The 15,552-nt window shown below is 42.5% G+C and overlaps 1 protein-coding gene across 1 annotated transcript in view; it reads left to right on the forward strand.

Moving 5' to 3' along the window:
* Positions 1 to 14,855, forward strand: part of ZFAND1 (zinc finger AN1-type containing 1) — a 16,441-nt gene extending 1,586 nt beyond the window's left edge. The window contains exons 2-9 of the mRNA XM_035890083.1: positions 286 to 295; positions 1,097 to 1,139; positions 3,079 to 3,118; positions 3,478 to 3,605; positions 3,691 to 3,782; positions 4,601 to 4,725; positions 13,841 to 13,996; positions 14,143 to 14,855. Coding sequence (XP_035745976.1) covers positions 286 to 295; positions 1,097 to 1,139; positions 3,079 to 3,118; positions 3,478 to 3,605; positions 3,691 to 3,782; positions 4,601 to 4,725; positions 13,841 to 13,996; positions 14,143 to 14,313 — 765 coding nt within the window. The 3' untranslated portion in view covers positions 14,314 to 14,855. The remainder of the gene's footprint in view (positions 1 to 285; positions 296 to 1,096; positions 1,140 to 3,078; positions 3,119 to 3,477; positions 3,606 to 3,690; positions 3,783 to 4,600; positions 4,726 to 13,840; positions 13,997 to 14,142) is intronic.
* Positions 14,856 to 15,552: the final 697 nt, after the last annotated feature.

Consider the following 15,552-nt stretch of genomic DNA (forward strand, 5'->3'; position numbering starts at 1 on the left):
TGTGGTTCGTTGTGTCGCTAGGTGCTCAATCCCCCGCTTTGCCAACCCTAATTTCCCTGGTTTTCCATTCTGCACCCTTGGTGGCCTTCACTGATCTCAGGAACGAAGTGAATGAAAATGGAGCCTTTCAGAAAGGGGCAGCAAAACCACCTGGACCCACAGCTTTCTGACGGGAGCGCTCGGTCTCGCGGGTGAAGTGCCTGAGGTCTTTGTGACCTGAGCTATGCAGTCCAGTTGCATGGTGGTCCATCAAGACCAAATCTGAAGGATGGAGAAATGGAGTAGTGGCCTGGAGGTGGGCGTTTGCCGCCACTGGGGATGCGGCCGAGTTCAGCAGACAGTGAAGTGATTTTATCTAGAAGAACTGATGCAGTAGATGGGGGAGGTGTGTGTGCAGAGACTTAAGGTGTATGTGCAATTTAAATTACACGAGGACAGTATGCACCATACGAAGGGTAGAGAGGAAAGAGCAGGTTCATCAAGACTGTCAAATTCAAGAAGTGCTGGCTTTTTCGAAGGGATAACAGAATCATAGAATCATAGAATCACTTTGGTTGGAAAAGACCTTTGAGATCATCGAGTCCAACCTTTAACCTAACCCTGACATCCCACCACTAAACCATGTCCCTAAGCACCTCATCTATCCTTCTTTTAAATACCTCCAGGGAGGAGGACTCTACCACCTCCCTGGGCAGCCCATTCCAGAGCCCGACTACCCTTTTGGTGAAGAAGTTTTTCCTAATGTCTAGCCTAAACCTGCCCTGGCGCAGCTTCAAACCATTCCCCCTTGTCCTATCATCTGTTACCAGGGAGAAGAGACTGACCCCCACCTCCCTACAGCCTCCTTTCAGGTAGTTGTTGAGGGCGATCAGGTCTCCCCTGGTTGGCAACTAGGTAGCTTAATTTTCATTAACTAGGGGAGTCAACAGTGTAACTGTGTTACAAAAGCCACTTCCAGGTACTGTGTAGATGCAGTTGCTAAGTGTCCTTGTAAAGATACCTACTCCAAAAGTTAATCATGTAAAAATTAAGTTAGAAACTGTTAGCAAAACAAAGACCGTATTGTCTAACTGAAAAAAAAATCTCCTTGTTTCAGATTTTCTCCCCTTTGTATGTGATGGCTGTTCAGGTGTCTTCTGGTAAGTTCATAGAATCATAGAGTATCTCAAGTTGGAAGGGACACATAAGGATCATTGAGTCCAACTCCCTGCTCCTTGCAGGACTACCTAAGACTAAACTATAAGACTAAGAGCATCATCCAGACGGTCCTTGAACTCTGACAGGCTTGGTGCCGTGACTGCTTCCCTGAGGAGCCTGTTCCAGTGTCTCAGTGAAGAACCTTTTCCTAATGTCCAATCTGAACTTCCCCTGACGTAGCACCCTTCCATCTCCTTGTGTCCTATTGCTGGTCACCGGAGAGATGAGGTCAGCAGCTCCCCTTCCACTGCCCCCCTTGAGGAAGTTGTAGATTGTGATGAGGTCACCCCTCAGCCTTCTCTTCTCCAGGCTGAACAAACCAAGTGACCTCAGCTGCTCCTTGCAAGTCTTTCCCTCAGGACCTTTCACCATCTTGGTCACCCTCCTCTGGACACACTCTAATAGTCTGATGTCCTTATGCTGAGGCGCAAAACTGCACACAGTACTTGAGGTGGGGCCACACCAGTGCCATGTAGGGTGGGACAATCACCTCCCTTGTCTGGCTAGTGGTGCTATGTTTGATGCACCCCAGCACATGGTTGGCCCTTTTGGCCGCCAGGGCACACTGTTGACTCAACTTGCCATCAACCCAAACCCCCAAATCTCCGCAGGGGTGCTCTCCAGCCTCTCAGCCCCGTTTGTATGTGTAACCAGGATTACCCCATCCCAGGTGGAGAAACCAGCACTTGCTCTTGTTAAATGTTATCCAGTTGGTGACTGCCCAGTTCTCTAGTTTATCCAGATATCTCTGCAAGGGGTCTCTACCCTCGAGAGAGTCCAAAGCTCCTCCTAGTTTACTATCATCAGCAAACTTAATGTACATTTGATTCTTGTGACCAGATCATTGATAAAAACATTAAAGAGCACTGCCCCTTAAATTGAGATCAGGGGAACCCCACTGGTAACTGGCCACCAGCCTGATGTAACCCCATTTACTATAACCCTCTGAGGCCAACCAGTTGGCCCATTGCACACTCAACAGGCTTGTCTAGCTGTGCACTGGATATTTTGTCCAGAATACTGTGAGAGATAGTGTCAAAAGCTTTGCTAAAATCCAAAACCACCACATCTGCTGGGTTCCCTAGGTCAACTAGGTGGGTCACCTTGTCATGAAAGGAAATTAAGTTGGGTTTTTGGTTTGGTTTTTTTTTTTTTTTTTGTAAGATCTCAGTGCGGCAGTTGTGTAGGCCTAAATGCTGTATAAGACATTCTGTGACTCAGTTCAGATACATCCAGTTAAAAATAATTGTTTCATTTTTCCCAAGTGGCTGCTGTGGAGCTTTGAAATCAGTGGGATTATCTTTAGAATACAGGTAGATTATTTTGGAAGGCGTCTAACTTAGACCCTGTTTTGTACTGATCTTTTTTTGGGGGGTGGTATTTTTTCATGTAGAAAAACCCCAGAAGTTTCTTCCAAGGTTCAGATCAGGGCCTGCACTTTGATCTACACTTCAGCGGGGAGCTGAGATAAACTCAGATAGACTGCGGGCAGATTTCACTTTTAACATGTTAGAAGCCTTCAAGGGATTTCCACTGTTGTGGAAGGTGATTCAAAATCCATTAAAACAGACAAACTCCAGTTGCTTTGAGCTGAGTTTTTAAGCACGCTGATGTCCTTATTCTCTTGGGATGATTTCTTGTCTTGGGGCATAAGTTCCAAGAGCTAAATGGTTTACATACTTGGGAAGAATACGACTGGTCCATTTGAGATGTGAAATGCATAGGTTAGAACAAATTTTGGAGAAGATTCATTATTTAATTGAAGTGTTCCCATGATGAAACTTGTCAGATCACTCTTTAAACACTTAAATGTTTTCACATGCAGTTTTGTTTTCCTGAAATGTTGATAACGGTGTGATATTTTCTTCTTTTGCCATAAAGCCTTCAGCACAGAAGCCGAGATGCTCATGGGTGTTCTGAGGTAATCTAATAATGTCAGACTACCTTAAAATAAAGATTCTGTGCAACTTAACTGTGTATTTTCAGATTAGATACATACACATAGTATATAAGTATGAATTATTTAACTGAGAATGTGACAAGCTTAAAAAAATGAACCTACTCTTTTTCTGCCTGTCAGAAGTAAATTGAGTTTGAGTAGGATGATGGTTCTTTTTCTAACTCTGAGCTAAACTTAACCAGGACAAAGCAAGAGAGAATCACTGGACTAGTTTTGCTCCTAGAATGGAAAGCTAGCATAGTTCTTTTGGAAAGCTGGGGCGGTGACTTGTATCTGTAATGTCTGTTTATTTACGGAAAATATTTTTTATTAATGCCTAGGTGAATATAAGAAACAACTCTGTGAAACCAGATCAGCACAGATCTTACCCATGCTCATACAAGGACTGCAAGGGAAAGGAGCTTTTGCCAGTTTTATGCCCCTACTGTGAAAAACATTTTTGTCTAAGGTGAGCAGAACAGAGTATTTAAACATCAGTGCTCATTCATTAGTGTATGGAAAAGGTAATAAAAGTTTTACACTGTTGTTTACAGACACCGGCATCAATCAGACCACGAATGTGAGAAACTGGACACGCCAAAACCTCGAATGGCTGCCACCCAGCAGCTTGTTAAACATATTCTAGGCAAGTACAGTGGGATATATATTCTACAGTTTTCTTCAGAAGGCTGTTTGAGTTTATGACCTTCTCTGAGAGTTCAGGTTTGACCAAATAAGAAGAAAGGATGGGGGTTCCTTGTTTAAATAGCCCTAAACTCACATGTCAGCATGTAATACTGTTCACCTAGACTGAGACAACAGTAGCATATGTCCATAAAGAGAATCTTTGAAGATTAAATAGTGCTCAGGTTTCTTTCAGAATTATTGTCTTGTTCTCATTCTACAAGTACTATCATGTAATTAATTCTACTTAGCCATTATTATTTGCATGTTGATTCATGTGCAAATAATGCAGTTGTACTGTACTGGGTGCACATGCCAATCTGCTGGGATTATATCTACACAACCAAGCTGGCAAAAAAGTGTGAGTCTACAAGGTAATGTTTTGCAGCTTCTAAACAAGATCTAGGACAGGAAAGAGAATACACAGCACTTCCTAACTGGACAGTGGGGGTTATGTGTAGAAAGGAGGACCTGAAACTGTTGCCATATGAATGCTGTGGTAGTCACTGGTGTAGAAACTTAGGAATTTGTATCTGTTCAGATTTTGCAACCTGTGTTTACCTCATAATAGCGTTCATCTACTTCTCAGTGTAGAAGAGTGCTGTTAGGACTGTAACAATTCCAGATGTTATTGAATAGGAGTACCTTATATCATGGCCTCAGGAGGACATGAAAGGAATGGGAACCTTGGAGATATAATGAGGCCCAATAGGCTAATTCTAAGGTATGTTCAGGAGACAGTCTGAAACATCCCACTAACAGGATTAATATTGTTCTCAGATTCCAAAAAAAACGAGGAAGCAAAAAGCAAAAAACATAAAGGAGCAAAAAACAATGAGACAGCAGCAAAAGTGGCATTAATGAAACTGAAAATGCACGCATGTGGGGACAAGTCCTTGCCTCAGGTCAGTCATGTTTGTTTTCAATAATTGAATTCACAAATGAAATGCTAAGTTTTCTAAATTTCTTGTTCTTCATCTAGTTCCCCCAGTTTGCATTAGGATTTAATTCTTCAAGCCCACAATCATTTATACATCTATATCAGCCTCGTACCCCAAACCAATCTCACTAGCCTTATGTCTGTTACAAGGTGTCTGTGTAGAGTTCTGAGCAGTCAGGTCAAATTCCTTTATTTTGTATCAGAAATGTATTTGCCTGCCATATGGCTGTCACCCAACACTGCGGGGACAGGCAGGCTCTTTTGGGGATCCTTGGCAGAATGGTAACGGCACTAAGTTGCAGTTACAATTAAAGCTTTTCATCATTACCAGGGGTCAGGAGCAGGGGGTGCCAGTCACACCCCATGCCTTGACACCATCATGAGCAGGGAAGGATGTCAGTGGTGGTGGTACCGTCACCTCTTGCCCACAGCCCACAGCTTAGCAACGGGTTCATAAAGAGGACCCCATGGCACCAATGGGCTGTGTGCTATCCGAAGGCTGTTCATCCGAGGGGTGATGAGAGTGTAAGACATTGATTTTAGCAATTGATATGCTTAAATATTTAAAGTAAGATACAGCACAAAATAACATAATTCCAACAGCTATAACAAGAGTTATTATTAACAAAATGCAGTGGGGCCGTGTTCCGTAGTCAGGTAGCCAGGACCATGGTCAAAACCAGTCAGCAGGCAGACCTTCTAACAGGAGTTGTTCTTGAGCTATTTGCTGAAAAGTACGAACTTGTCATTGAATGATTTTTATATGATACTCAATTTGTTTAGATCCGTTAGTACAAAAACAAGGGGGTTTTAACAGTATACATATACCTCCTTGTGACACTAAAAGATAATCTAAGGCCCAATGATTCTGAATTGCTAATTGTGAAAGTGAACTAATTTCTGATAGCAAACATTTTTTAAAGCATTTACAGTAGCATTTTGGACACTTTCAAGTGTAGCAGAAATATTTACAATAGCTCTTTCCATCTCATCAGTACTTAAACTTGGAAACAGTGCATGCATAAATTGATGAAATTTTGTCGTTCTTTGTACCAAGGGATTGATCACAACACACTACATACACGTAAATGATTGTGTAAAAAGGTAGAAGTTAATTTTTTTTCTTGAAATGCATGGGGAACAAGACACAATGTGGTACTAGTACCTGTCTATTGTGATGGCAGACTTTCATAGGCATTTGTGCCACCGGCCCAGAACCATCCGGATGCTGGAATGGTGGGCCACTGATTTGGTACTGGAAATTTCTAGGGAAACATTCCTCACACCGTTGATGAGCCTCTTCCATTGTCAGGGTGATCAACTGTAAGCTGGTGAGTGTGGCTCATTCAAATGATGTGAAAAAGGTTGGTGTATATACAGTCAGATGTGTTATTCCAATTGCAGATGGTCCAGTTGTCATTAGTTCTTAACCAACCATTACTCTGTAGAATGTAGCATTAGGACCAGTGAAATTATAGTATCTTTGGTAAAATGTGCCATTAACAGTCCATGTGAGATTCCAGGGTGGCGAAATATTTAAAACAGTATTATTTTTAATCACTGATTTGTTTTTACAGATCCATGTGGTTCTTAAATTGGATTCATTACCAACTCTGGTTCGATTATAGTGTATCAGCTGAAACTGAGTTTGTGTCTGATTGTAAAGCCGGGTATAATCACAGTTGCTTGTTTTTCCCACCCAGGTTGAATTTGTATGTTTGGGCATTGCAGTGCACCATAGGTTGAGTTTGATAATTTGAAGGGTTGGGGACTGAGTATGCCAACATAGATTGGTTCCAAGATGTTTCAGGAGCAGGTTCAGCTACCCACCCAGAATTAGCATCTGAAGATGAGGGTGGTGTAAACAATACCAACAGTTTGATTCACTACCCATTTGAGAAATGATGTTCACGAATTGAAGTGACACGATTATCATCCCATTCTTGCAATAGGGAGGCAGAGGGTACAAATAAGGGTAAGTACAATACAGTGGGTGTTGTGGTCATCTTTTTACAGCTGAGGTTTCCATGAAGGTAAAGTGATGATTCCTTGGGCACACTCTAGGTTTGTCAGGCCAAAGAATCTGTCCCAAATGTAGTTCATTATCTGAAGCAGTAAGAAATTACTCAGTCATGGGAATTATCCAAGCCTCAGTGAAAGTTAAAAGGGAATCCCCATTTAGAAACAGTTTTCCATAAGCCCTTTTCTCAGGGAGTTGGTAAAGTGACAGATATTTTAACCATCAAAGGGTAGTTAGTAAGAACAGTGTCACCCTGAGAAAAATGACAGGCTGACAGTGGGGATTTTAGATGGTTTATGGGTTGGAGAGCAGGAAAATGAGCTTGTGCCACTGGGCATCTGGTGGGTGTCTGCCAGTTATTTAAGCATCAAATAGCTTTAGGTAGGGGTTTACACCATTTTCCTGCATATAAACTTTGCCCTAGAGCTCATTTTAGTAGACCATTCCACGTCTTGACTGTGCTGTTACTTCGGGTTGTGGAGGACAGGTGGAACACCCAGGCAACTCTCTGATTTTCACACCATTCCTGGAAATTGCGGGGGTTTTTTAAATGAGTGCCATTGTCAGACTGCACAGCAGAGGGCGTGGGAGTGTCAGCAAACCATGTATTAAATCCTCCCACAGTGCTAAGACCATCAGCTTTCCTGCAAGCAAAAACTTTCCCTAAGCCTGATACTATTTCAACTCCAGTAAGGATAGAACGCCACCCCTCGGGTGTTCAGGGGAATGGCCCAATATAATCACTTTGCCAAGTGGACATGGGGACTTATTTCCTAACCCATGTCCATTTGGTCCCCAAAAAGGTGACCTCCTGGCTGGTGCCCCGGCATTGTTTCTTCACCAGTTGTTTCAGTAGTCCAGTTAGTGTTGCCCTGTATCCAACTCGCAGAATATCCATACCAATTTTATTTAGGTTTCTAGTTGCATTTGCTATTTTTGGGGAATAGGGGAAGGCAAAAGGGAAGTTCCAATTTTACCTTCATAATTGACTAAGGAACCACTGCTCCATTTATTCCAATTACTAGTATTTTCTGATGTTTCAGAGGGATAGCTCCAGGGCATGATTCTGCTTTAATCATGAATGGTTGTGCTCCAGTATCTATGAGGAAATTGGTCTTTAATTTCTTGTTTACCGTGGCCCAAAGGGTGGGACCTGGTACTCAAGTGGCAGAGGGTAGGGCCACTTGTACCTTTGCCAGCCCAAGCCCCTTGTCTTTCCCTGATACTGCCATCTGATAGGAGATAAGTAGTAGGGCCACTTGTACCTCTGCCAGCCCAAGCCCCTTGTCTAATTTCCCTGATACTGCCATCTGATAGGAGATAAGTCAGGATATTTTTGTGGTTTAAAGGGGTTTCCATTTATGGGAGGGGCACTAAGTAGAGGTGTGGATAGCTTTTCCTCCTTTTCCCCTTCCTTTGCTAGCAATCATAGTTTTCTGGTAGGCAAACCATGGAGCAAGTCACCAGTGTACCCCTGATTTATGCAGGTACACCACTGTCGTGGTTTACCCCGGCTGGCAACTCAGCACCACGCAGCCGCTTGCTCACTCCCCCCCTCCCTCTGTGGGCTGGGGGTGGGGAGAGAATCGGAAAGAAAATAAAAGGTTAGAGCTGAGGGCTGAGATAAAGACAGTTTAATAAGAGAAAATAATAATAATAGTAATAATGAGAATGATAACAGAATATACAGAATATACAAAACGAATGAGGCACAAGGCAATTGCTCACCACCCGCCGACCGATGCCCAGCCCGTCCCGAGCCGCCAGCAGTCCCCGAGCCGCGAGCAACCGACTGAACGGAACGAACCGACCGAACTAACTAACCCCCCCCCGAGCATGACGTTATATGGTATGGAATAGCTCTTTGGTCAGTTTGGGTTAGCTGTGCTAGCTGTGCTCCCTCCCAGCTTGTTATGCACCTGGCCGAGCAGGAGAAGCTCAAAAAGTCCTTGAGCAGTCTCAGCACTACTTGGCAACAGCTGAAAACATCAGTGTGTTATCAACATTCTTCTGGTACTAAATCCAAAACACAGCACTATGCTAGCTACTATGAAGAAAATTAACTCTATCCCAGCCGAAACCAGGACAACCACCACTTGTTTCGCTCAGATCATGCACTTTCAGTTTGATTAGGAAGTCTTCTAATATTGCTTATTTAAATTGGCCTGATGGCTGTATGGGGCACTTGTTCAACCTCCAGCTGGGACTGAGGTATTAGGACCCAGCACTGCTCCCTTCGTATGGGAGGGTCAGTGCTTCATTCTTGTATTTGTGGAGCACTTGTGAAAAAGGGATTTCTGCAGGTAAACCCTGGCATATTTGCATAAAGATTAATTTCTGTGATCCTGCGGCTTCTTTCCCTTCCCACCTCAGACCTCAAATCAGGGATGTAGCAGGAACGTCCCAAGGATGAGGTTCATCACCTGGGGCTTTGGCTCAATGTAATAAGATTATAATAGCTGCTCATAATTATGCTTCCTGCAATTCATCTGGACCTGGCCAAGGAACTGTAGGTTCCTCGCTCCGATCTTGATAGTGGACCCCTCTTGCCCACTGAATATCTAAGGTCCATAAGGGTCAAGCAACATTCCCTCAGAGGGTGAGAAAAATTCCAGGACCTAAATTGAAGTCTTTTTTCTCTCCTGCAAGCAGAGACACTCTTGCTGCTTTATCATGCCAGAGGTGGCACAAGCATTTAGTTATTGACTGCCCAGGTCATTTTTGGTATGTTGCCTGAACTTTTCACAGATAATCCATATTAAAATCTCAAATGCTAGTAGTATCCCTTCTCTGCAGGTTGTTCCCCTGTGGGTCTATCCGTAGTGACTTCTTGTTTAGTCAGGGGTTGTATTGGTACAGAATCAATTACTTCCTCACCAGATTCATCTGGGCTGTCCCAAATGTCTCCAGCACCATTATACATTGCTACACAGACCTTTACAGGATCTATATCGCTACCTTTTAACAGTTTTTCATTATGTTTTCTTGCTTTTTGTATAACTTTTGCCACTAATTGTTTTTCAAGAGACACTTTTTCCAGACTATCAGCCTTTAATTTGATTATACTAATTCTAAATCCTTCGCTGACAATTCACCTTTCAGCTTCGTAATTTCCTCTTCTAACTTTTCAACTTGCGCGTTCTCAATTTTCTGTACTGCGGCTAATAGCCAGCACATTCCTTCCTTCTCTCCGTCCTTCACTTTACACACATCCTTCCAGGCTTATTGCCTCTAGCCACTTGTTGTCCCACTTGGGATCTTGCCATCTATTTTCTGTAAACCCCTTTCTCCAGGAGTCCCATTTATCAGGGAGATCAGTCATTACTCTGACCCAAGGATTCTGCCAACTACACCAATTTGTTCTGTCACCCAACACTGCGGGGACAGACAGGCTCTTTTGGGGATCCCTGGCAGAATGATAATGGCACTAAGGTGTAGTTACAATTAAAGCTTTATTATTTTAACAGAATTTGATGATTAGCATAGCATAGAATTTTATGATCAGAGTAGCATGGGATTTTTATAATCAGAATCAGCACAGCACAATGATATAAGTAGAGTAGCACAGAATTTTATAGCACAGCTTAGCTTATGCTTCCTCATCACCTGGACCCTCTCCAGATCAGGCCAAATCTTAATACTTGGCTTGCAGTATCAGTATCACAGTCATCATCTAGACTCGAAACATGCAAAAGAGTAAAAGTCACTCAGTCAGTCCTCAGAGGAAGCAGACGATGGTGGAGGCGTCCCTGGCTACCAAGGATCACAGGGTTTGCATTCCAGTAGCGGTTCTGGTTCAAGTCCCACTTTGGGCTTGTAACTGCTTGATTTTATGGACAGTGTATCGTGTTCTGCTGGGCTTCCCTGTTCCGTGACGGCGTTAGCACCACCAGGTTGGCTGGGTGCCTGGGACCTTTGAGGGCAGCAAGGAGGGGAGTAGTTGGCCTGGTGCCTAGGGACCTTGGGGCCGATAGGGAGGGGGAGAAGAAGTCTGTCTGGTGCGTAGGACCTTCAGGGCCGTCAGGAAGAGGGGAGAGGGGACTGGTACGTGACCAGCTTGGTCACAGCGAATGGCCATTTGCCATATAAGATGGCGTTAGTTATGCTAACCATATTACCAGGGGTCAGGAGCAGGGGGTGCCGGTCATGCATGGCAAACCCATCTCAAAGGGATGCTTTTCATGCTGGGTACTGAGAGGCTTCTGACACAGACAGGACACAGCTTGCACAGCTCTGTACCAGTCAGATTGAAGCTGTCTCATATGAAACTGAGCTTTGTGTTCGGTAAAGCTCCATTCTTATTTCTGCTACTCAGATTTAATGGATATGTATTACATTTCTGGATGAGGTATGGAGTGCCTGAGGTCAGTTCTTCCTACCTTTGAGCTGGAAAAGGGTTTTGACTGTTGCTTTATGTTTCTTTCAGCCTTTAATTTTCTTTGATTCTTGAAGTATTTCACAGATTCTTTTTTTTTTTTTTACTGTCATGGCCAGTCAAACCTGGTGTTCAAGTCTTTTCCACATATCAGGATTATGTTGGGTTTTAGAAATACCTTGATTCTTTCATCTTGGGTTTCACTTTAGGTCTGTACTTATGCATCCTCTTAAAAAACCTGTATTTAAATTACTTCTCACAACATTGTTATGTTGGAGCACACCAAGTTTGGGCCTGTTAGATTGATTTTATAATACTGAAAACATTCTATGTGATAGTCTTATTGTTAGTTCTTATCTTAGTAATTTAATTACTGTTTTTAAACCAACTACAGCTATTCCATTAATGAGTACGCTTATAAATTTCTTTTTCTATACTTTGTCATGCTTAGAAATTAGATAACTCTGCTTAGGCCGAAGTCATAATACAAAGACCTGCTTGTAGCTTTCTTCACAGATAGTACCACTTTAATGAATATGTGCTGGAGCAAAAGTGATTATTTTCAAATATTGTGGAACATAATTAAAAAAACCCACCCTCAATATATAGAAGAAAATTTTAAAGGTTGCTTCCTAATTCCAAAGCCAGTAAGTTCTAAAAAGTGTAGCACAAATTACAGTATGCTAATTTCTCTTACTATTCATTATCTCATTTGGATATTAATTGTTCAATCATCTAGAATAGCAATAATTCTAACACTGATAAATTAAGCCTGTTAACCTTCAGCACCTCTCTATTTAAATTGCTTCCTAGACTCCTTCTAGCTGCCTTCTGTTCAGCATGTTCCACTTTGATGACAGATGTTTTTGAGTATGATGTTTCTGGCATGCCTCCTTAGGCACATTAGTTCTCTAATCACCGTGTAGAGAAGATTGACACATTTTTCTTGGAGGCACACAGCAAAAGGACAGGGGGCAATGGATGCAAGCTGCAAGCATGTGATAATAGGAAGAAAAATCACAGTGTGTGTGGTCAGACTTCAGAACAAGCTGCTCCGAAAATTTGTGGAATCTGCATCTTTGAGATATTCAAAACTTGATTGAATCTAACTTGGAGCAACCTGGTCTATCTTTACAGTTAGGACCAGCTTTAAAGTTCCCCCTGCTTTGAGCATGGTTTTGGACCACATGACACCAGAGATCCTTCCTGATCTTTCTTATGCTATGATCAGATAAATCAGGCTATCTTAGAAATACCTTTTCTCTGGCCTCTTTGTCTAGACTAGCTTTCTGCAGATGACTGCTTCTTTTGGTGTCAGACCCTGATATGTGTTACCCCTCTTGCGACTGACCAGCTCGAAACAGGAGGGCCATGCTGCAAAGTAGTGTTAGTTACTGTGTCCCTGACTGACCGGTATTTTTTTGCATATGTTTGCGACTGACCAGCTCAAAACAGGAGGGCCATGCTGCAAAGTAGTGTCCCTGACTGACCGGTATTTTTTTGCATATGGCACAGAAGTTCCAGGAGACATATCCCATAGTCAGGGATGCAACAGTAGAATGAGCTGTTTTGTGAATTAGGCTCCAGTGAACTGTGGGAGACTGTCTCATCATCCTTAGAACTGGAGGAGCAACTGTAGGAAGGTGCTGGGGTGCTGACAGCAGTTGAGTGATGTTAGTGTGCGTCCATAATAGGATGGCCGTTGTGTTAGCTCTTGTACAAGTTGTGGTCATTTACATTTTAGCAAGATTCAGGCCCTGCTTCCCTTGCCCCTTTGTAATATTCCTGGACGTTAAAGATTTTCTTGTGTGGGGAGAGCACTCAAGTTTTGAGGAAAATGCACAGGTTGAAATTCAGACTCAATTTTATGAACATAACTGGGGGAAGGGTAGTTCCATATTTTTCTAGGGAAGGCATAAATCCTTTGAAAAGAAGATTTCTGTCTTGTTTGATAGTGTCTGGCTTGGACTCAGCAAGCGCGGTCTTAACAGACGAATATACTGGTCATGCTTGCTCTGTGTCTTCTGCTGAATGTCAAGAAGAAATAAACCTGAAGAAGGGATTGTCCTAATCCCATTCAAAATCTCTCCCTCATAGGTTACTCTTGACATTTCTTAAACAAATGTTTCAGTCTAGTAGATATCAAACGAGCATTTAGTACATAAAAGGAGGAAATACAGGATAAAGGATTAGCTGGCCATGACTGGGATGTTGGTTTGTGAAGCAGGCATTTCCAGTACAGTGAATTGTTCTGTTTTAACCACCTTTGCATTCCAATTTGAGACATTATACTGCTGCCAAAAGCCAGCACTGCTTTTTTAAACTCACCTTTTTCTCCCCAGAGCAGTCATTAATGTCTAGTAAATCCAGGGCAGACACCTTTTCATATCTGTCTTTATGTAACAGCCTAGCTGTGGGACTCTGGCGGAAGATGTTCTCTCCACCTTTCTGAACTTACTGTCCATCATATATGTGCCTGCAGCTGGAGGGGATTGGACTTGATGGTCTCAGTCATTTATATTCTGCAGTAAAATGGGGCCTTGGTCCTGATGGAATAGAACAAGTTTCCTTTGGTAATTTTTGGGTTGAAGTTTAAGTTTCTTACTGGAAAACTATTATGTGTATGACTGGAATTCTGTGTTTCTTCTGTGCATAATTTTTTGTTTATTTTTCATGTTTTTCTAGGCAGAAAGAATTTACTTTCAAGTATTTTTACCAAAGGGGAACAAAGAGAAAAGCAAGCCGATGTTCTTTTGCAGTAAGTGGAGTATTGGCAAAGTAGTAGATTTTGCAGCTTCCTTAGCAAGCCTTAAAAATGACAACAACAAATCAACATCTCAGGTAAACCAATAATAATAACAAACATTTTCCAGGTTGTTGGGGTTTGATTTGGGGTTTTTTTTACCCTTTTGTCCATCCCCCACCTCACTTCTTACATCTCAGATCGGCAAATCTTGATGTTAATTTCTGTGCTATTTGTCTTACAGAAGTTGCGCTTGTGCCATACTGCCTCTGGAGAAGCCTTGCCGTTTGAGCACACATTGGAAACGTGGCTATCTGATAAAGACTATCCATTGTACAATGGTGGAAATATAATTTTGGAGTATCTTGATAATGATGTTCTATTCATAGAAGATACAGAGTCATACTTTAGTTAATCAGTAAATTATTACAAACAAAAAAAAATTTTTTTAGAAGTGTGGTATTCAAACCGAGTCCAGTTCTCTTTTAAAAATCATTGGTATGCCAGAATCTGGCCTCAGTTCTAAAGACACAGCTCCCATCAATTTCTCAATTGCTTGACTGACAGAAGAACTATGTCCTGAAAGGAAAATCAGTTATTATAGTAACTAATATTACAGATATTTGCTTTCTGGAATAAATTCTTGCTTTATTTAGCTGTATAATGTAATAATGTCTTAAATTTTGTGTTTATTTTTGTGTAAATGATGGGAAAAGTATGTATTAAAATCAAATAATGAAAAATGCAGTGTATCAGTTCTCTGAAGGAAAGAAACACGTTACACTATCGCAGCATCTTTCCTACATCTACAAGAACAGATCTCATTGAGTGTGGAATCCGGCACTGTCTGTGCCCCAGGTCCACATGTTCTTCGCTCATTATAGTGTAACAACATTTAGAAGGAAAGCTGTCTGAAACAAATGCAAATTCACTGTCCTGGTTTCAGCTGGGATAGAGTTAATTTTCTTCATAGTAGCTAGCATAGTGCTGTGTTTTGGATTTAGTACCAGAAGAATGTTGATAACACACTGATGTTTTCAGCTGTTGCCAAGTAGTGCTCAGACTACTCAAGGACTTTTTGAGCTTCTCCTGCTCGGCCAGGTGCATAACAAGCTGGGAGTACAGCACAGCTAGGACAGCTAACCCAAACTGACCAAAGAGCTATTCCATACCATATAACGTCATGCTCGGGCGGGGGTGTTGGTTAGTTCGGTCGGTCAGTCAGTCGGTCGCGGGGAGACGGCTCGCGGCTCAGGGACTGCTCGCGGCTCGGGACGGGCTGGGCATCGATCGGTGGGTGGTGAGCAATTGCATTGTGCATCACTTGTTTTAGATATATTCTGTATATTCTCTTACTATTATGTTAGTGCGGTCGGTTGGTCGGTCGGTCGCGGGGAGACGGCTCGCGGCTCAGGGACTGCTCGCGGCTCGGGACGGGCTGGGCATCGATCGGTGGGTGGTGAGCAATTGCATTGTGCATCATTCGTTTTGTATATTCTGTATATTCTGTTATCATTCTCATTATTACTATTATTATTATTTTCTCTTATTAAACTGTCTTTATCTCAGCCCTCGGCTCTAACCTTTTATTTTCTTTCCGATTCTCTCCCCCGTCCCACTGAGGGAGGGGGCAGTGAGCGAGCGGCTGCGTGGT

Source organism: Egretta garzetta, unplaced genomic scaffold (assembly GCF_000687185.1).
Source record: "Egretta garzetta isolate BGI_Z169 unplaced genomic scaffold, ASM68718v1 scaffold251, whole genome shotgun sequence".
Lineage (NCBI taxonomy): Eukaryota > Metazoa > Chordata > Aves > Pelecaniformes > Ardeidae > Egretta > Egretta garzetta.